The sequence below is a fragment of the Panthera uncia genome (genome assembly GCF_023721935.1).
Source record: "Panthera uncia isolate 11264 chromosome A1 unlocalized genomic scaffold, Puncia_PCG_1.0 HiC_scaffold_17, whole genome shotgun sequence".
NCBI lineage: Eukaryota > Metazoa > Chordata > Mammalia > Carnivora > Felidae > Panthera > Panthera uncia.
This window is the reverse complement of record NW_026057577.1, coordinates 24,906,728-24,928,825: the sequence shown is the minus strand read 5'-3', so window position 1 is coordinate 24,928,825 and position 22,098 is coordinate 24,906,728. Positions and strand designations below refer to the sequence as shown.

The following is a 22,098-nucleotide window of genomic DNA, read 5'->3' as shown; positions in this document are numbered from 1 at the left end:
CCTGTGTCTTGAATGTCTGCTCTAAGAACTTCGAAATTTATATTTTAGATTCTGCTCATTCTCTGCCATTAACCCAAACAGAAATTAGGCTTCTTCCTGACTCTTCTATGTTCGTTTTAAGGCTGATGATGTTGCTGTCTCCAGCCAGTCAGCCAGTCTTATGATCTCTAGTGTATATGTGGGCTACTTCTTTCTCTGCCTTGAATTCCCTGGCCAAGATGTTCATTCATTTGCTATAGTCACCTGCGTCACTAATTTTAGCATACGCCTATTTCCTATAGCCCCTCTCAGCCATTTCTTTTTCACTCCGCGTTGAGGGGCTCATTTTATTATGCCTAATCTTTTATAATGGCTAATTTTAGTTCTAGTATTTCTTTGTTCTAGCGATTTTGTATGGCCAGAGATTGTTTTTAGGCCACAAACAAGATGAATATTTCTCTCTTTGTAAATAAGCTAATGTACTTCCTACCAAAGTAATTCCTTGTCTATGTATTCAGGTACCTCACCTACATCTTCAATATTTTTTCTGGGTACCCTTGATTTTAGCCAACAGGATTATTTTATATTCTTCACTAATTCTCTCAACCTTAAAGTCTTTGCTTCTCCTCTTGCTATTTGAACTCTGTGCAACCTTTAAGGCCTGCTTTATATATCAGATCTACATTAGACTTTATGAGTTTCCCTTCTGCATGTGATTTCACTTGTTCTAAATATATAACACCTAAGATAATCCCCTCAAGGTCCTGTTAACTTTGACAGTGGCTATTTATAATTAATTTACTCTGTGTCAAATATAAAACTATGAACTGGAACTGAATTGTCTGCTCCAGGCACCTTGAGATTTTAGGAAGTAAATTAATAATGCAGCTCAGGAGTTAGATTGCCTGAAATAGCATTCAAACTATACCACATGTTAGATATGTGAACTTGGACAAGTTGCTTAACCTTTTTATGCCTCAGTTGTTTTATGTATAGTAGTCCGTAGTTTCTGTTATGAGGATTATAATGAGCTATAATGAAGGTAACCATCTGAAAGGAAAACCTGTCACATAGCAAGTGCCCAAGAACCATTGATTTTACTCAAGAGTATAAGTGGATGGAGTTGAACAAAGGGACAGAGCAGCAGATTTTCGTCTGTTCCCATATCTTTTAGTTCTGTAGCTTTCCCAGCAGCACTCCAGCTCTGTGAAGAATGGGAAGAATGAACAGAGGCTGGGGAACTTAAGAGGCCATAGGAGCTCACCACCATCATATGGGTTTTCCAGTGCTCACTGTGTAGATAATTCGTGGGCTGATGGAAAACAGAAATTGCCTTACAGTTGTGGGATTTCTTTTTTGGTAATCATTCAGTCATGAGATATTTATTAAATTCTACATTGTACTCCAAAGTGTTGCATAGGATAAGAACAGGTGTAAGGTTAGGTCCCTGCCTTGAAAAAACTTTAGCTGCTTTTTATGGACATAAGATATACACATACTATGCTATTGGAGAATAGTTGAATATTAAATTGGTGTTAAAACCTGAAAGTTAGAATATTATCAGGCATAAAAAAGACCTAAAATAATACAGGACTATTGTACCTCGAAGAGGCAGAGACTTGAATGTGTCTTTGACTGTTAGATATTATTCAGAAGGGTGATTCAGGTCCTGCAAGATTCTGGATTGATATAACAGCCAGGAGATAAGCAAGATAGCACTAGAATATGTATTAGGAAAGTTCATGCCATGAGAAGTAATTTTTTTGTCTTCCCTTTCTAAGTGGGACGTCATTTTGAAATCTCTTCTGACCTGTGACTATCTAGACGTTTTAAAAAATAACTATTGAGAAATCTTGAGAGTGCTCTCCGGCGGAAGCTTTCCCTCCTTCAGTTTTATTTACCCTGACTCGTATGTGTTTTACTCTGTATTTAAATGTAACTCTAACTCTGATGATTTTAGGTGATTTTTAAAAGCCTATAGGAATAAATCCATACATTTATATACATTCTACCCTTTTTTGCTTTTTAGAAAATGAATGGTCATCTCCGGTTATTGAATATTGCCTGTGCTGCAAAGGCCAAGTGGAGGCAGGTTGTGCTGCAAAAGGCTTCCCGGGAGTCCCCTCTGCATTTCAGCCTTAATGGGGGAAGTGAGAAGGGATTTGGTATTTTTGTTGAAGGAGTAGAACCCAGTAGCAAAGCTGCTGATGCGGGACTGAAACGTGGTGATCAGGTAAATAAATACACAACCACTTGAATTAAAAGCCTTCTTATAACTAAAATGTCTGCTACTTTTTTTCTCATGTGATATTTCTTCAAGTAAGCATGACCAATGTAAGGAAATTTAATTAACATTAAAAGATAAGTGGCCAAAGATTGCCATAAATAATGGTTTAGCTTGAGTAGTGGTCCTATGGTAACAGAACTACATCCATAAGTAGAGGAAGCCGGGCAAGGGACTACGAAAATGAAGGAGACCCCGGGAGGAAGTTGGAGGGGATTTATTCTCTCTGTATACGCATTAGATAACTGTAGAGCAGTGTATTCCAAAATGTGATTCCTGACAACCTTGTTACTAAAAAATGCAATTCCTAAGCCTACCTCAGTTCTACTAATTGTACTAGTGACAGTCTGCCATGATGAGGTCCAGGAATCTGTATTTTTAACAGAGCTCTCTCTCTAGGTGATTCACATGCACACCAAAGAGTCATTTTTCAAATTTAGCTAAATCACTTGGGAAGGTTATGTTTCCCCATTTTAAAGTTTTGTTTGTTCATTTATTCATTTAGAGTGTGGCTTTATTTGACTTTTAACTAAACTATACTAGTGCTTTTCTTTTTAAATTACGAATGCATTCACACTGTAAAAACTTCCACACTGCAGAGCAGTGCTTCTCAACTGGGAGTGATTTTCTCCCCCCAGGAGACATTTGGCGTGTCTAGAGATAATTTTGATTCTCATGATCCAGAAGTTACTCTTAGCATGAAGTGGTTAGAGGCCAGGCATGCTGCTAAGCAGCCTCCAGCACCCCACAGCAGGACACCCGCACAACAGAGACTTACCCGGCCCAAATACCAAGAGTGCAAGGGTTAAGAAGCTGGTTTAAAATTTTAATGAGCCCCTTCTTCCACTAAGGGAACTTTTTAAAAACAGATTTCTGGGCCTAACCCCACACCATTCATTAACAATTTCTAGTAGCTAGAATTCCAGAATCAGTGTATTTAATGTTCTAGTATTTTATTTTAAACTCATTTGAGCATCTCATTCTTCACAAGGAAGGAAAAAAACAATGAAATCAGATTATTTCATTTTTGAGAGAAAATTTATCTACTTTTTACCTCTTCCTTCAAGTCTTCTCAGTTATTGTTAAAATGATCTGAAATGTTAGATCTAGATTATTAAGTCATTTTTAACATTATTTATCTTTTGAGAATACTTTTGACATTGGCATTAAGTTTCAGAGGTTTATCACTAATAACCATGTACACATTTACACCTTCCTTACTGATGTCATTGATCACCTCCATTTCATCTGTGCCACATGCCCCCATGATTAAGATTCATTTCACCAGTGTCTTCTAGTACTTTTCGAATCTCTTTTAGTTCTTGTCTTATATAGGGCCTATAAATACTATAGTTTTTTGTGTCCCTGCATGTTTGATAATGCTTTTGTTCAGTGGGGTATAAAATTCTTTGTTCACAGTTATTTATCCCTCAGAGCATTGATGTTATAGAAAAGTATCACATCATTTTACTATTGCCCAAGAGAAGTCCAAACCAACCTTTATTTTTTCTTTTCTAGCTTCCTTTGTTTGTCCTCCTACCCATCCCCAACCCCGCCAACTCCACAGTGGTGCTTAAAGATTCTTTGTTCAGTGTCCGTGGAATTCAAATTTTTCTTTGGGATATGTTAAAAAATAGATCTCTTTATTATCTTTGCACAATACTCAAGCCATTTCAATGTGTAGACTCAAGACTTCTTTCAACTCCGCATTTTACTTCTGTGGTTTCTCTTTCTTTTCATATTTTGTTTCTCAGTCTTTTTTTTACCGGGTTGGAATCATTGTGTGAGTCCTGACATCTGTCCTCTGTGCTGCTTATCTGTTTTTTGTGTTTTTTTTCCTCATTATGTTTATCTCTTTATCCTTTTTTGTTAGATTTAGTATTTTTTAAATAAGCTTTCTGTACGATTTGGAGGTACAGCCAAGTTTGGGAAGCCTTCTGTGAAGGGTCAGCACATCACATGCAAGAATCCATCGCAGTTGTACTTGCTGCTTTTCGACTTCCTGATTCAGCATCAGCAAAGGATAGTAGATATATTTAAAGTATCACTTTTGAATGAATTCTGTCTTTTAAAAGCAATAAATTTGCATTTAGAATATGTCAGTAAAATTTACATATACATACACAAGCACTAATTTTTATGAGCTGATGTGTCTTGATTTAAAATTCTCCTTCATATATAGGGGCATCTGGGTGGCTCAGTTGGTTAAGTGTCCGACTTCAGCTCAGGTCATGATCTTTTGCTTCGTGAGTTGGAGCTCTGCATCAGGCTTTGTGCTGAGCTGGAGCCTGCTTCAGACTCTGTGTCTCCCTCTCCCTCTGTCCCTCCCCTACTCGTGTTCTGTCTCTCTCAAAAATAAACAGACATTAAAAAAATTTTTTTTATTTTTGTTTCATATATAAACCATCCTGTTTTTTAAAAATTTTTTCTTTGATCTCAGAGGGAATGAACTTTCAAAAAATGTTTTTAGTGATTTGGGGAAATAGAATATAGAGAAAAAAAATAAGTGGTAATTCCACTTCTCGTAGAGATGAACATTGTTCACATATGGGTGCATTTTGTTCCAGTGTCATTTTTTTCACCATTACACCTAAGGTTGCAGAAGTAGCTAATATTGTTTCTGTCATAATTTGTATTTTTCTTCAAGATAATGGAAGTAAATGGACAAAACTTTGAGAACATTACATTTGCGAAGGCCGTTGAAATTTTAAGGAATAATACTCACCTTGCACTTACTGTGAAGACCAACATTTTTGGTGAGTTTTGTTGTAAAAACTGAAAGGTTTTTTCTTCTGCTTTTTGTTTACTGTTTTTGTTTGTTTTGTTAATTAAAAGCAAAAGTCATCAATGAAAAGGAAAATAATAAAATACAAACATGTTTCTTTTTGAGCTCCTTGATCATTTTTAGGAACTTCAGTGTTGAGGTATAGTAAGTACTATGTATTCTAGAATTTTCATTTTTCATCGTTTGCATTATTTTGGTATCTTACAAAAATAAGTTTTAAAAGAGGTGTGCACGTACATTTGGTTAGATGTGTGAAGTGTCTACTGAAGAGGTATTATGTACTATACTTTGCTGGGAGATACTGAGTGAAACTTAGAATGACCTGTATGAAGCATAAAAATCATAATCAGGCTTTTATTCCCCCTGCTAATGGGCAACTCAGACTATTGCTAATGTTTTAGCTAGCTTTCTGAAGAAAGCTAGCTAAATAATAATACGAATGCTAGATTGGCTGTTTCATGAAACTAAATTGAGTAAAAGAATTAATCACTGAATTCCAGATTTTTAATAACAGTGTACTCTGCCTTTCTCTCTAAAAATGTTGATTACTGTATCTGCAGAGTATTTTGATCATGTTTCTATTTGAAGCAAAGACTAAAGCTTGCGCTTGCATTTTTTTTTTTCTTTGTTGGTTCCCCCTCCCCGCCCCCCTGCTTTTTAGGGAAGACTTATTGTAACTGGGTTTCCTTAGATACCATAGGGTATTCAATGAAATTCTGAGAAGGGCGATAATAAAAACAGCATAATAGTTTGAAAATTATCAAAGAAAATTTAAGAGTCTAAATGAAGTTAGGGGGGAAAATTTCTTCAGGTCATCTGGGTTGCATTTTGAAAACTAGGAGTTGAATTTAAAAACTGCCTATGGAAAAGGAAGTATGTTTTATTTTTTCACTTTCACTGCTCCTCGTACTGCACTTAGTCATAATGAAAAATGAAACATTGGGTATTTTTCCTCTTTTCAGTGGAGTCCTTTTTACTGAATTATGTCCTGTTAAGTCTGATATATAACTCCTTTGGCAATTTCCTAATATTATATTAGTTTAGCGTCAAATAAGTGAGCCTTCACAGTTCCTGGGTTTCCTGGAGTTTGGACTAGTATCTAGAAACATCAACTTTTGGATTAAATCAAAAAGATTCTGATTTTAAAAAGTAAGAAAGCAGAGCTTGCTCTGTCTCTTAGAGCATCTGACTTAGTGTTTCCAAGCTTGACTTTGTTTAGATGTATTTCATAGGGCTCTTACAAGGATCAAAGACCTTGAACTTTTTGTGCCCTCACGTAATAATTATTACCTGGTATCACATACTATTATGTATAAAAATATAAAGATAGTACTATTTGGTGATTAATAACATGGCCCATGGGAAACAGAAAAAATAGATCTGAAAGGTACAAAAGGCAGGGAAGCCACCACTTCAGGACTGCTTGAGTGGTGAGAGACATTTGCCCAATAGAACTCTAGATGGGATGTGGTAGAGGGTAGGTTGTGGTACTGCAAAAGAGGGCCCATGTCCTCAATACCTCCTTCCTTACCCTTGGCAGAGAATGGTCAGCCAACTCTATCCCAAGCAAAACACCAAAGAGTATCTCAAAGTAATAGTAATAAAGCATTTTTAAAAATGGAGCATTTTAGTATGGATGTGGTATCTGGAATGAAGCCCTGGTAACTCTGACATTACAGTGAAGCAGAGATGAGCACTTAGGTTGTCCTATATGGAGCTCGCAGTCAGAACACCTACAGACAGGAAAACTGTGACCAGAACACAGATTTTTTTTGTGTGTTTGTTTATTTCTGAGAGAGAGAGACACGAAGAGTGTGAGTGGAGGAGAGGCAGAGAGAGAGGGAGACACAGAATCTGAAATAGGCTTCACGCTCTGAGCTGTCAGCACAGAGCCCAACGCGGGGCTCAAACGCACAAACTGTGAGATCATGACCTGAGCCGAAGTCAGATGCTCAACTGACTGAGCCACCTAGGCGCCCCTAAAACTGACAGCTAGGTGTAGGAGAACAAGAATCATTGAGGCATGGTGGGAAACATAATAACTGAGCTTACGGAATCTGAGGAAAGTAGTTAATTTGAGGAAGAGAAGAAAAACATTTCTAGAACCGTGCTCAGATTTAAAGAGTTATCCCTTAAAATGAGAACAGGATATTAGGAAAAAAGAAACAGTCATTGAAAAAGAAGTAACTAAGAGTGACTTACAGTATGATAGCAATGACAAAAACAAAATGTAAAGTAATGTCGATGCAACAATAGCCGAGACTTTTCCAGAGTGAAAGAAGGATGTGAATCTTCTAAATCAAAGGGCACCTGAAATCTGAGCAAAATGAATTAAACTTGTTTTAACTTTCTGTTTCCAGTATTGGAGAATAACCAGAAAAGGTAGACTAAAATATAAAAAGTAGTTACAAACAAGTGCAACAATCCAAAAAGAGAGCTAACAACTACCTGACATAGAACAGAGAGAGAATTGGACTGGAAAGACGTGAACTGGAGCCATATCTGCTCTCAGACATTCACCAGTACAGGAAAGCTCTTGAAAGACAGCCTCTTTGGGCAGTAGACTCCTAGCAAAAGTCTAAAGCTTTGGAATCCTGCACTTGATAGGAACACAAAACTGGATGTGTTATATCCCTTCCCACCTCCTGAAACCATACCCCAAAAGGATGTCTTTTTTTTTCCAGGGACATTATCAATCCATAGAATGTAGCCGAGAGGAAGAACTGCAGGATAAAATCACAGGTTTCTAGGGTTAGAACCCACCAAGGCCAGAACGCTCAAGCATAATAACCTTTGTTGAAGATTGGGACCTTGAATGGCTTACTCTAAAGTGGATGTGGGTTGTAGTCTGAGCAACTCGGAAAGACCTCAAATTTTGGCCCTGGCTCTAGCCCTGGGACCTCAGGTGCCTGGCAAAAGAACATAAAAATCTTTTGAGGATTCCAGCAGTAACCTATTATTTGTGTCTTTTTTAATAAGTTTTTTTTGTTTTTGTTTTTGTTTTTTTAGTTTATTTATTTATTTTGAGAGAGAAAGAGAAAGAAAATGCCTAGCAGGCTTTGCACTCACTCTGGAGCCCGACGTGGGGCTCAAACCCACAAACCGCGATATCATGACCTCAGCTGAAACGAAGAGTAGGATGCTTAACCAAGTGAGCTACCCAGGTGCCCAATAACCTATTATTTGTAAAAATAATTTTTCAAATACAGAGTTAAGCAAACAATCAAAGATTGTGAGGCTCTCTTAAAAGTCAGTGTAATCCCCGGGCACCTAGGTGGCTCAGTCGGTTAAGTGTCTGACTTCAGCTTAGGTCATGATCTCACAGTCTGTGAGTTCGAGCCCCGCATTGGGCGCTATGCTGACAGCTCAGAGCCTGGAGCCTGCTTCAGATTCCGTATCTCCCTCGCTCTCTGCCCCTTCCCCTCTCATACTCTCTGTTTCTCCTTTGCTCAGAAATAAACATTTTTTAAAAAATCTTTTTTCAAGTCAGTGTAATCCAGAACCAACAGAAACAGAACCAGAGGAGTTCCAGAGTATCAAACACAGTCTGTTAGGTAATTGTCTTGTATCTGTAAAGTTAAAAATCAAATTGAGGGTTCCATTTCTAGGTAAGATGGAGTAAACACATGCCACCCTTTGTTTCCCAGTCAGCTCAACAGTAAAACGTGGGCAGAATCATTTAAGAACTTGGAAAATTTGGGGCGCCTGCATGGCGCAGTCGGTTAAGCGTCCGACTTCAGCCAGGTCACGATCTCGCGGTCCGTGAGTTCGAGCCCCGCGTCAGGCTCTGGGCTCATGGCTCGGAGCCTGGAGCCTGTTTCCGATTCTGTGTCTCCCTCTCTCTCTGCCCCTCCCCCGTTCATGCTCTGTCTCTCTCTGTCCCAAAAATAAATAAAAAACGTTGAAAAAAAAAAATTAAAAAAAAAAAAAAAAGAACTTGGAAAATTTAAAGTCCCACTACCAGGAGTAAATTAATTAATTAATTAATTTTTTTTTCCTTTTACTCCAATAACACTGGACTGGAGTCAAGGCAAGCTGAAACCTGGTTGTGTACATACTGGTAAAGGTTCAAATGGAGAAGCCTGGCTTGAGGAGTGGGAAAAGGAATCCCCACAGTTTTTCCCCCCTCTTTTTTTTCCCATTCTGTCAGGCCTCAGCCTCCAAGCAGCAATATAGCTGCACAAGCCAGACTTCTGAGGGAGGGGAACGTTCTTCACCGTTCACTGGAGCTGTGGCTCCTTCATTGTCCCCCCCCCCTCCCCACACTCTTTCTTCTTCCTCATTGGCCCCTACAGAGCCAGAGTCAGCAATTTCTTTCTAAAGGACTGAAAAGGGTAGCCTAAGGAACTGTGGAAGTTAGTAGGTTGATAACTGAGGTAGAGAAGACGACTCCATAAAGTTGTTTATGAGATCCCGAGCTCACCTCCATCCTGTGTGTGTGCATGGATGTGATCCTATTCAGCACACCAGAGACTTGGAGAACTGGCATGCCAGTGGACCTCTGCTCGGGTCCCAGGCAGACTGAGTGGTGGCGCAGATCAAACAGGTGGAGATAACACTGCAAAGCTTTGGAAACTGTACCACAGCCCACAGAAGGCTAAACAAAGATAGCAAAACTTTGTCGCAGTCATCACCTGAGGCATTGCCTTTGCCATTCTGCCTCCTTTCTGTGTGAGAGTTCAGTTACTTACATATTAAAAGATTGAGTCCCATGCATCTTTTACAGACTGTTGTGTTCTTGACCTTTTTCCCTCTCTTTGTGCTTCAGTTTGGATATTTTCTAATGACCTGGGTTTAAGCAAAGTTTTGCTCTTTTCTTCTGTATCTGTCCTGCCCTTGAACACAGTCAGAGAGTTTCATTTTAGATAATTTTTAGTTCTAGAATATCTGTTTGAATCTCTCTTATAAACTCAATTCTCAAAACCATATTTTCATCCATTTTATCTCTATTTTATTTAATATATTTATAACGGTTATTACAAAAATCTTTTGTGTTAATTCCAAAATGGGTGTTACCTTTTATTCTCTGATCCCCCTTATTATCAAAGTGTCTTATTTTGTGTGTCTTACAATTTTTTATTGTATGCTGTACTTTGTATACTAAGGAACCTTAGCAAATAGGCAGATTAGTATTTTCTCATAGAAAGGATTTGCCATTTCCTCTGTTTAAGCATATAAGGTAAGGGGAATTGAGCTGGGTCAGGCTAGGTTACAAAATTACTTAGACTATACCCAAGTTTCAAACTGAAAGTGAGATTTGTCATGTGTTTGATGCAGAGAATCTGATGAGAGATTTTTTAACTTAGCTCTTGAGCCTCTCTCCCCAATCAGAGAAATATGTCATGTATTGGTTGCACACCCTTCCTTGTTGTGTGACTTTGTCTCCTAAGTACCATGAGACTAAGAAATTTCGAACCTGTCCCCAGCTCTTCTGCCTTGTCTTAGGAGTAGATATGTCCCATGGAGGAAGGCATCACTGCTTTGGGTCTTGTGTGTATTCCAGTTTTTATGCCAGTACTTGAAGCCATCAAAAGTCCTTTTTCCTCTAGTAGAGTCTCTCTACCTGATGCCCGTTTCATGTTTAGACTTCATGTTGAGAGAAGAAAACATCAGGCAGTCTCCGTTTACCATCTTTTTACCTTGGTATTTTAACTCATCTCTTCCTCCTGGCTTTCATAACTTTCTAACATTTGAAAATCTCACCACTCAGATAATTTATTATTAGCATTTTAATGTTTTCATAAAAGTATTATATGTGTATGTTTTGAAAATGAAAACATTTAAAAAAGGTATACAGTAGAGCCATACTGTGTATAGCATTCTGGATCTTTGCTTAGGAGTTGATACAGATTTAATTCTTGTATAATTGTTATTGCAGAGAAGTCCACTGCAATATCATTATAATCTGTTGAGCTAATGTATTGATGGGTGTTTTGGGTTGTTTTCAGTTTTTGCTATTTACAGTGTTGAAATAAAAATCCTATATACTTTTATGCTTATGTAGATAGACCTAGAAGGTAAATTTCTCATAGTGGAATTAATTTTTAACAGTGCTGCAGTTTCACTTTCCAAAAGTTTACCCCAGTCTACATACACTTTCTTTATCAGAATATAAGAATGCCTTTGCAACAGGTATAATCAACTTTATTTTTATTCATATACATTATTTAATAATGAGGGAGGTTGAGCACCTTTTTTTTTCAAAGGTTAACATTTATTTTTTACAAAGTAATTTGTCCATTTTTATTTTGAGGTACTCATGTTTTATTGATGTATTTGAGTGTGTTATAAGAAAGGACAATATCTTGTAGTCTTTTTTTGTGTGTTTTTTAATATTTATTTATTTTGGGAGAGAGTGTGAGCAGGAAAGGGGCAGAGAGAGGGGGAGAGAATCCCAAGCAGGCTCTGCACTGTCAGCACAGCCCGATGTGGCGCTTGATCTCATGAACCATGAGATCATGACCTGAGCCAAAATCAAGAGTCAGACACTTACCCTACTGGGCCACCCAGGCACCCCCAGTATCTTTTAGTCGAAGGGTTGCAAATATTTCCCCAAGTTGTCTTTTGACTTTGCTTGTTGTGTGTGTGTGTACATATGTACATAATTGTGGAGACTGAGAAATTTTTAATCTTCATGTAGTCCAATTTATTACTTTTCTTGATTCTTGGGCACCTTCATTTCTGATTCATATATTTACTATTGCTTTTTAATAGCATTGTAATTACACTTGCTCACCTATTAATTTTTGTCTTGAACCTTGACTGATTTTTTAAAATTTATTATTTTCTCTTCATCTATAAATCAAAATTTCTACAATTTTATTTATAACTATATACACAAGTCCAGTGAAGATGTAAGCTACTGTGTACACTTTTGAGTTGTCTTATGTACATACCACAGGCAGGGATATCTGCTGCCCATTTAAAGATTTCCTGTTGCTCTTCACTGTAGCATTTTTAGGCCCTTTCTTTGCCTTGTTCTCCAGTCATCTTAATTTTCTTTGTTTCTTTTTACTACAGGGACTTGGAACTTGAGATTTCTTCTACCTAGAGTCATTCCTCCTTCCCCTCACTTTGCCTAGTTAAAATCTACTCACCTTACAGCAACTTAATTAGGGAGGATTTTCCCTTTCCTGCTTTCTTAATTCCTCTGGTTATGATCTTTCTGTACCATATTTTGTACACTTACTGTTCTGCAGTAGGGGTTATCTGCGAGCGCATAGTGTAGTGCCTTCGTGTTTGTAGGTCAATAAGTGTTTTTTTGCATGGATGTGTATCAATTTTACCTCAAAAAGGCATTTTCACCTTTACCACGTGGCTTAAAAATAAAACAATTTTCTAAACAAACTCAAAGGAATTTGTTGCATTTTAATCAAGCAAATTATCTTTAAAAGGTGACTCCAAAGATGTTTATTATTTTGAAGGCAGAAAATGTGCTTTTCATAAACTTTCAGTATGCTTTGGTAATGTGATAACATCCTGGTTGAAACTTTCAAGATGATCTACTTTTACAACTGAATACCAAGCCATTTTGTGTTGTAATGCATCAGCTTTTAAGTCTTTTGTCTATTGGATCTTACTTGTAACTTGTTTGATATTGAAGGAAATGATTGATTTGTCCCCACAACAAAAAAGATCACAATTCTCTGTTTTTCAGTGGGCACATTTATAAAATTTATTTTTCTTTTATGAAGGTTCCAATTAACACTACTGAAACCTGCACCTTCTGAAGACCTTCATATTCAAGAATATGTAGCTTCATTTTTCTTTTATTCAGACCCTCCCAGACACCATGAATTTTTAGGAAATTACCTTCTGCCTTAGCATTTATCTTTTTAGTGGGTTTTTTTCCCCCTCTAGTAGTTGATAGGTCTTATTTAAGAACACATATTTAAAACAACTGAAAAATATTTTCATGACATTAATGAAACCTAAGTAATAGAGGTTATCCTAATTGGAAAAGACACTAATAGTTACTAGATACATAGTCTTCTATGGATTTTTCTTTTATTCACTTGATCCCAAGGAGGTATAGCCCCTCTCACAAGGTAAAAAAATCTGATCTAGGCAAAGAGATCGCTAGTTAGGCAAATCTTCAAGTGCACTTGTACTGTTCTTAAGGATGAAATAACTCCTCAGACTTACAGTCGACCTGAAGTTACCTAAGAATGATTGGTTGTTACTTCAGACCACTGTAGTGAAAGTTTATTAGCTGCTTTACTCAGTGACAGGAGTCTCATAAATGTGACCTTGAGGAAATGGTTATTTATTATTAAATTTAGTACTGTTTATTTCTGGCAAAAATAGGTCCATCAAAACTCTTTTTTTGTTTTTTCTTTTTTTAATGGCTAAATTTTACAAAACAACATGACTACAGTACTTCTATCTCATATCAAGTGATATATATTATGATATGAAATAACATAAATAATAGAATCTAAATATCTGGTTTTATAAAGTCTGAGAGGATTAGCAGTTATATTGCTTATTATTATTATTATTATTATTAGTATTACATAGCAAATATTGCTAAATAGGAAGCCTTGAACTTTTCAAACATGCGGCCTGCCTACTTCCTTTTCATTTTTGCCAGTGACTTTGTTTTTTTCCCTTTTGGCCTATATCAGAAGTATAGGCATTTATAAAAACTGAAGACAGGGGCACCTGGCTGGCTCAGTTGGTAGAGCATGTGACTGTTGATTCCAGGGTCCTGGGTTCAAACCCCATGTTGGGTGTAGAAATTGCTTTAAAAATTTTTTTAAAGGACATCTCATTGGCTCAGTCAGTAGCACATGTGACTCTTGATCTCAGGGTTGTAAGTTTGAGCCCCCACATTGGGTGTAGAGATTACTTAAAAATAAAATCTTAGGGGCGCCTGGGTGGCTCAGTCAGTTAAGCGGCCGACTTCGGCTCAGGTCATGATCTCGCGGTCTGGGAGTTCAAGCCCCTTGTCGGGCTCTGTGCTGACAGCTCAGAGCCTGAAGCCTGTTTCAGATTCTGTGTCTCCCTCTCTCTGACCCTCCCCTGTTCATGCTCTGTCTCTCCCTGTCTCAAAAACAAATAAAAATGTTAAAAAAAAAATTAAAAATCTTAAAAAAAACTGAAGAGATAAGTTGGTATAGCTGATGAAGCATGGTGTAGATTTCATAATGTTTAGTGGATGAGACTGTGAAAGGCCAAATAATAGAAAGTGACTGTATTTATGTTTAAAATTTGTTGTTTTTTTAAAAACTTGCTAATGAGAATAAAACAAATGACAACTTTATTTATTTACACAGTGTTCAAAGAGTTACTTAGTAGGACTGAACAAGAAAAATATGGTGTTCCTCATATTCCTAAAATTGCTGAAAAAAAAAGTAATCGCCATTCAATCCAAGATGTACCAGGAGATATCGAACAGACATCACAGGAGAAAGGAAATAAGAAAATAAAAGCAAATACTGTTTCAGGTGGAAGAAACAAAATAAGGAAAATTTTGGATAAAACACGGTTTAGTATCCTGCCTCCAAAACTGTTCAGGTAGGTATAATCATCTCAGTAATGTAGACATTTTCCTGTTGACTCTAAAGTTTTTATTTGGGGGAAGGGAATTTGGGGTCAATTTGTTTTTTATACAGCTAACGCATTATAAAATCTTCAAGTAAACCATAAATAAGAAAATCTTAGTATCTTTCCATCATTTCCATGAAATTACCACTACTAGAGTATATATTCTTCTAGTAGCTTTGTTTTGAATTTTAGGAAAGACTGACCATTTTATTTTACAAAATCTTTTCTTGTGTACTTTTTATCTAATTTAAGTCCTTTGGACATCTTTTTTCTTTTTTTTTTTTCAGTTTATTTATTTTGAGAGAGACAGGGACAGTGTGAGTGGGGGAGGGCAGAGAGAGAGGGAGGGAGAGAACCCTAAGCAGGCTCTGCCTTGGCAGTGGGGCTCGAAATCACCAAACTGTGAGATCATGATCAGAGCCAAAACCAAGAGTCAGATGCTTAACTGACTGAGCCACCCAAGTGCTCCCAAATTTGAACATCTTAAAACTTGAGGATAAATTTGCGGATGCTAGTTTTTTTGTCTTCTAAATCATCTTTCTCTTATTGCACTATTTATTCCTTCCTGAATTCTAAAGCTGACCTTTTTAGTCAAATCTACTTGTTTCTAAAATGAGAGGTCACCAAAACTGAAGGAAACTTTGTGATTTGAAATGTAATTTGAGGTCTGTAAAGTACTTAAGAAAATCATTTCACTGAAGTGGATGGGAATGGGTGTAGTATATATTATATCTGTATATTTTACATTATCTACTTCATAAAGCAATCACAGAAGTGTTAATCCAGCTCAGTACTTAGCACATCAGTAGGCACTCAGTATTTGTTGAATAAATCAACACAGTGAATTAAGGAAAAGAAAGAGAAGAAAAAAAATAAAAGGAAGAAAACATTTAAGCAAAACATAATCAAATATTTGTTTAGTTCCTTATAGTTCCCAGCACTATGCTCTGTGGTTTTTAGAGCTGAAAAGAGGTAGTTACTACTTTTAAGGCATTGGTATCAGGAACCCTTTATTCTCCACATGCTTATACACAAGGCACAGACAGTGTTCAAATATAGAAATGTAGGAAGGTTAATAGAGCAAGTTTCTTGTCCTCTAAGAGTTGGTAATCTAAAAAGGGAAAGCAGACAAATGGTGCATTACAGGGTGATAAATGTTTTGATGTGCACAAAGACAGGAACAAGTTCGGTAGGTTATATAGACTCTGGGTGTACATGTAGAGATGAAGCAGGAGAGATAGGGAAGAGCTGAGTTATGAAAGACTTTGAATATTATACTAAAGTGATGGACTTCATCGTGTCATAGTAGGAAGTGATAGAAGCTCTGTTAGTTGTATTTGGTGTATTGGGGTTGACAGTATAGCACATTGTCATTGTAATAATGACACTAATTAGGGGACACCTTGGAAGTAGGTAAATGTCAACTCTCAGCTTTTATAGTGTTCAAGATCTCAGAGATTGCCTGATCTCAACATGCTTTTCTTCTTGAGCTCTTACTTCCAATCAGGTAACACATTTGTTCTTCATTTAATTTAATTTAAAATTTAAATTTAAATTTAATTTAATTTAATTAAATTCATTTCATTTAAAGCATCTTGAGCTCTCTGCTTATTGTCACTCATTTCTTTCTTATTGACTGCTCTCCTAGAGGCAAGCAGATTGTAAAAATCCTAACTTTAAAGTAGCAAAATTCTTTTAATATTGAGCATACTGTCATATGACAGCAGGACAGCAAACACTGTAAGAGAAGTCTTATTCTCATAAATGGGAGGTAAGGAGAATATGAGAGGGACTAGCCTACATTGTAAAGATGGGAGACAGTTTTGGATGACCGGAAGTGTGCATGACAGCACTGGGGAAAAGGGAAATGAATGGAGGACCAAAAAGAAAAGAGTTTGTAAAGGGAATTCTTAGGAGGTATTACCCCGAGTTCCATTTCTAGAAACCCTGGTGGATTTGATCTAGAATAAATGTATCCTTTGACTGTTTTTCATTTTGAACAGAGGCATAATTGTGACATGTGTCGTCTAGAACCATAGGACAGTGATTGTACTGGACTTTAGCTTGTTAGTGTCAGATTCCAAGTAGCTATGTTCAAGTTTCAGGCAGCTAAATCAGTCTGTCATCTCCATAGTATCTCCTTCAGGGAGTGGGAATTGGTTTCACCTCTTGGATTCTGTCTTTGCTTATAGTAGGTATGGAAAGGAAGGTGGCCAGGAACAATCGTTTGAGTGTTTTCAAGCCTTATTTCTTTGTATTGGTACGTCTCAAAATGAAATATCTTGTAGAAGTAGTTAACTCAGAAGGGAATTGTTTTTTCTTTTAGTAGTTAGCAAGTATTTATTGAGTCTGTTTTGCCAGTCAGAGGCTGTTCGCTGTGAATGCTAACATTAGTAAAATACCGTACATCAGGTGTTAATATTAAACTGGCTCTCTCTTCTAAACACGTTTCAGTGAAGTAAAATGCCAATAATTTCAGCCATATAAATACGAGAAAAAATATGTTATTTTAGTAGAAATCATAAAGGTTTTCATTGGAGCCTTTTCTTTTTTTTCTTTTTTTTTTTTTTTTTTTTGCAGAGAACTGATTTGTCAGACTGGTCACTTTGCAGTTTTGAGAATGAATGTGTGTCCTGTTTCTTGGCAGTTAATCTGAATTCAGGTGATTTTTAATAGGTACACAATAAAATCACTGAAACTTCAATAGAAAAATAGGCAAAGAACGTTGAGTCACATACTCCACATCCATAATAATCAAGGACACATAATTTATTTTAAAAACAGTGTATCATTTGTTTTATCACAGATTGACAGAATAATCAGGGCCTGAATTGATAACATAAGACAAATAATAAGCTCAAACTGCTGTAGAAATATGAAATTATGGGGTACGTGAGTGGCTCAGTCAGTTGAGCGTCTGACTCTTGATTTCAGCTCAGGTCACTACCTCATGGTTCTTGAGTTCGAGCCCCATGTTGGGCACTGTGCTGACAGTGTGGAGCCTGCTTGAGATCCTCTCTCTCTCTCTCTCTCTCTCTCTCTCTCTCTCTCTCTCTCTGCCCCTCCCCTGCTCCCTCTGTCTCTCAAAAATAACCATTAAAAAAAAAAAAAGAAATAGGAAATGACAACCTTTCTATCAAGTATCCGGGCATTTTTAAAAAATGTTTTATTTATTTATTTTGAGTGAGAAAGAGTGTGTGCAAGCTGGGGAAGGGGCTGAGAGAGAATCCCAAACTGGCTCCTGGCTGTCAGCTTGGAGCTGGATCTGGGGCTTATTCCACCAACTGACAATCATGACCTGAACCAAAATCAAGAGTTGGAGGCTTAACCAGCTGAGCCACCCAGGTTTCCCTGGGCATTTTTTGATTAAGAGTTTTAAAAATGTTTATACCTTGAATTCAACAATTCCACTTCTAGTAATAAATTGATGAAGATTTGTATACAGATATTCTTAGTAGTATTACCTATAATGAAACAAAATTGGAAATACCCTAGAAGTCCAGCTACAGGGGATTGTTTAATTAGATTGTAATGTATACTGTAAAAATAACTAAAAAGGAAAACTGTTGGTTGTGGTTTTGTGTAGGGTGTGGTTTTATAGGTAATTGTTTTCTTCCTTGTTTGTTCACTATATTTCTTTAATTTTCTACTTTGAATATTTTTTAAGTGAGAAAAAATTTTAATGAGTCTAATTCCACAATTCTGAACATATGTGTGTCAAGGCTCTTTGAAAAAGGCTCTTGGTCTCTGCCTTTGTAGCACTCACTTCTCTAAGAATTGTCCTCGAAATACTATAAGAAAGAGTATGTGTATCTGTGAGACAAAGAATATTAAAATAAGGAAGGAACAAATAGTTGAGATTAAGAATAGATATTTCCCCAAATCCCTAACCATGACATAATTTTAAAATGAAAGAATTCTCCTGAACATTAGAAGTAGAAAAATAGTTACTAATTTCCAATAACATCAGTGGAAAAAAAAGCAAATCTGATGTCCTATTTTTTAAAATCATTCAGCTTTTATTTTGTTTTTTAATCACAAATTGCTTATATAACAGCTTAATATTATTCTTTGTAACACAGTCCCAGAAGTAGACTGTCTTGTTTGCTTATCAGAAATTATTTTTTCTCACCTTCTTTTTTTTTTTTTTTTTTTTTTTGTCAGCATACTTTGTTTGCTTTTAACATTGGGATTATTTTTTATTAGCATACAGGTGTTTATGTAGCCTTCTTAGTTTCATAATGTGAAACTAAAATATACTTTTATTCTAAGTAAAGTTAGTGTTGGGGAGTTACTGAGGAATTTTTTAAAAGTATGTTGTTTCTGTTACTGCATCATCTTCTCAGGAGACTGTTTTGGTAAGAAATGATGTAATTACTATATTTGCAAACGGGCTTTATCAATTCAGCTTCCAAACAAGCATGGATATTTTGCCAATTAGATACCGTTTCATTCGTGTCATAGCATGGGTTGTACATAATAACATTAGTATAGTTTTCATTTATACATGCTCACACCTTAATTACCATGAATTTGTAACCAGCTTTACATTAATATATCTCTACAGTGTCCTGTCTTTGATTATTAAAAAGCAGAGGTAATGTTAAATAACATCAGTAAAAGAGATAAGGACTTTTAGTGTTTCATACACTTTCCTTAGTCTTATAGTGAATTCCATCTTACTGTAACTTAAGGCAGCCAGTTCCCTTTAGTAGAATATTATAACTTTTTAACACAATTACATTTGATTCTACTCTGATTATTAATGGGACCAGCTAACCTCTTTTAACATTTTGTTTCTTTGGATTTAATTACTTGACCGTCTGTGTCCAAAAATTGGCAGATTTGTTTTCAAAAATCAATTAAATTAGAAAGCCTGTTAAAATTTTAAAATGTACTTTCTAGTTTTGTACTGTTCTGTTTTAATTTCAGTAAAAGTAATTCACTGTCTTCTTCAAAATTGGAATTGTTTTTTCCTCTGAGCCAAAATGTTCATCCACATTACCTCATTTAATCTTTACAGGAGTCCTGGGGGAGAGAGAGTATTAGTTATATTTTTAGATGGGGAAACCAAGGTCCAGAAACAAATTTCCCTGAGGTCATGTAGCTAATTATCCAGGTTATGCATAGCTGGCTCTTGAAACACTTACTTTTGCTCTCTTCCGTGTCTTCATGCTTTTCCCTAACTCCTCCGCAGTCTTGCTTGTCCTAGCTCTGTCTTCCTTGTCTGGCTACTAGCAGCAGCTCTTTAGCTGTTTATTTAACCATCCTCCACACTTCATCTTGCATAGTTGCCTTATCTGCCTAAGTCCTGTGTTTGACTCCTCTAACATTCTGGATGTATCCCATACCATTCATTTAATGCATTCCATGATAATAGGTAAGTATTCTGTGATACCTCTATATGTGTAACAAGTATTGGGTAGAATACTACATTGAGTAAAACATAGATAAGAATTAACGTTAACCTAAGAATTGGTTTAACTCTTAGAAACAAATGGTGTTTTGATCATTGATGCTAATGGAAATCTTTTTCATTGCTGTCCTTTATATAGGACTGTTTCATTTATCCTTTGTTTTATAGACCTTTTGGGGGTATCTAAAACTTAAGTAACAGAGTTATATTTCTTTTGATTTTTTTCTCTTCAATGGATTTAGAGTTGCCTCTGTAACACCTTTAAAGTATTTTAAGAGTGCTTTATTTGCTTACATATGGCCACTTGATTGATATTTTTTAAAACTTTAAAGGGAATCAACTTTAGATGGTTTGCTTTCTTTTGTAGTTTTGATGTTCTCATCTAGGGAGTAGCCAAGTAATTAGACTTGAGACATCACACAAGAAATAATGTGTCCTCGAATAAACTTCAGAGACTATAAAATTCTTTTTCCTTTATATTGATTTCTGGCCCTCTTCTTTCTTCTTTGTACTTGTCACATATACCCATTGTTTTCTGTTCTGTTTGCCATCTTCCTCTTATCTTTTCCCAGTTATCACTGGTTTGGGCAGTTCTCCGGTTGTTCATATGTTTAAAGACCTCTCTTACTTTGTCACTCGGATATGGTCCCTTTGTTTTCTGCAGCCTGCCATTTTTTGGTTTGGGTTTAGACCCAGCTGCATCCTTTGCCTAAAAGGTCACCATCCACTATGTTGTGAGTGTGAACCTTGTTGGGGTGTGGTTGTGCCTTGTTGGATACATATGTTAGTGTCTACTGAAACTGGCCAATCTTAAAGGCTCCCAACACACCCAGATTTAATTGCTTTACCAAACCAACAGAAACTCAATGTGACTATTTCTTTATGATGCATTATGAAGTACACCTTTATGATATAGTAGAATTTCTTAGGTTTAACTTGCTTAAAATTTATTTATCCTAAAAATTTAACTTATAAGTGTATTCATTATTATAGTTGTCCTATTTTTAAATTGCTGTAATATATAATTTTTTAAATCACCACTCTGAATTGGTTCCACTATGCCTTAGTGTACAGACAGCAGAAACGTTTACCATTAAGAATTCTCAATTACTTTAAAGTGATGTATGACATTTTTTTCAAGTGATGGAGGCCTGAGCCAGTCGCAAGATGACAGCATTGTGGGAACAAGACACTGCAGGCACAGTCTGGCTATAATGCCTATTCCTGGAACACTCTCTTCCAGCAGCCCTGATCTCCTGCAGCCTACCACCAGCATGTTGGATTTTTCTAATCCTTCAGGTAATTTTTGTTTGTGATTTTATATAGCCATATTGATTCCAGAGTGACAAATTAGATGGTTGAGACTTGTGTATCAAATAGATTTGCTTGCTTCCCTCTTCTCTTATCTCAAGGTTATGACTCACTGCAGAACTCCAAACAACATTCATTTTGTCTTTTTGCGTAAGCTTGAGCAGTACTTGCTCCAATATAAAATAGTACATAGGAAAGAGATTACATTTAGGTATCTTTTGGTAACCCTTATCAGAACAGTGGAAAGAAAGCAAGGATGCTGCTTCTCAGCCAAGAAATAAGTTATCCATGGTGTGGAAAAGGATAAGGGAGATTTTTTCAGTCTTGGTGGCCTCACTTCTCTTCCTTTGTGAGGTACTGAAATATGTTAGTAATTTTCTGGAAACTTTTTTCCCCAGCACCTGAAGCTAAAATTGTTTTATTGTCATGTATTGTTAATTAGATATACTATAGCATCTTTTCATTAGTGCTTAAATTTTGGTTTTGGGTTTAAACATCATGTGGGACATCAAGTTTATTTTTATGCATCAGTTCGTGCCCAAAGACAAAAATTGTTATTTAACTGTATAATGTAAAATTTCATTACAGGGAAGAAAAACTTGAAAAATTACTTATGTATCCATCACTTGAAAGGATTTGGGATGCCTTTCAATAAAAGACACATACAGTTAAAACCAAGATGTATAATTAGGTCCAAGGAGAAGAAAGAAAAAAAAATAAATAGATCTACAAAGATTGGTGTAGTTGTGATTCAGCTTCAGTTTTAATGCTGAA

At 36.3% G+C, this 22,098-nt stretch overlaps 1 protein-coding gene and 1 non-coding gene across 12 annotated transcripts in view; both read left to right on the top strand.

The window, feature by feature from the left end:
- The window catches only part of RAPGEF6 (Rap guanine nucleotide exchange factor 6), a 214,405-nt gene that overhangs the window by 119,856 nt on the left and 72,451 nt on the right, over positions 1 to 22,098 (top strand). For all 11 annotated transcript variants that reach the window (XR_007461556.1, XR_007461555.1, XR_007461558.1 and 8 more), the window contains 4 exons: positions 2,009 to 2,212; positions 4,911 to 5,019; positions 14,327 to 14,567; positions 21,155 to 21,312. Coding sequence is in view for 3 of the 11 variants with exons in the window: in XM_049648461.1 (XP_049504418.1) it covers positions 2,009 to 2,212; positions 4,911 to 5,019; positions 14,327 to 14,567; positions 21,155 to 21,312 (712 nt within the window). In the remaining 8 variants the exon portion in view is untranslated. The remainder of the gene's footprint in view (positions 1 to 2,008; positions 2,213 to 4,910; positions 5,020 to 14,326; positions 14,568 to 21,154; positions 21,313 to 22,098) is intronic.
- On the top strand, positions 13,711 to 13,783 carry TRNAN-GUU (transfer RNA asparagine (anticodon GUU)). Its single transcript has one exon. It is a non-coding gene; the product is annotated as a tRNA-Asn (tRNA).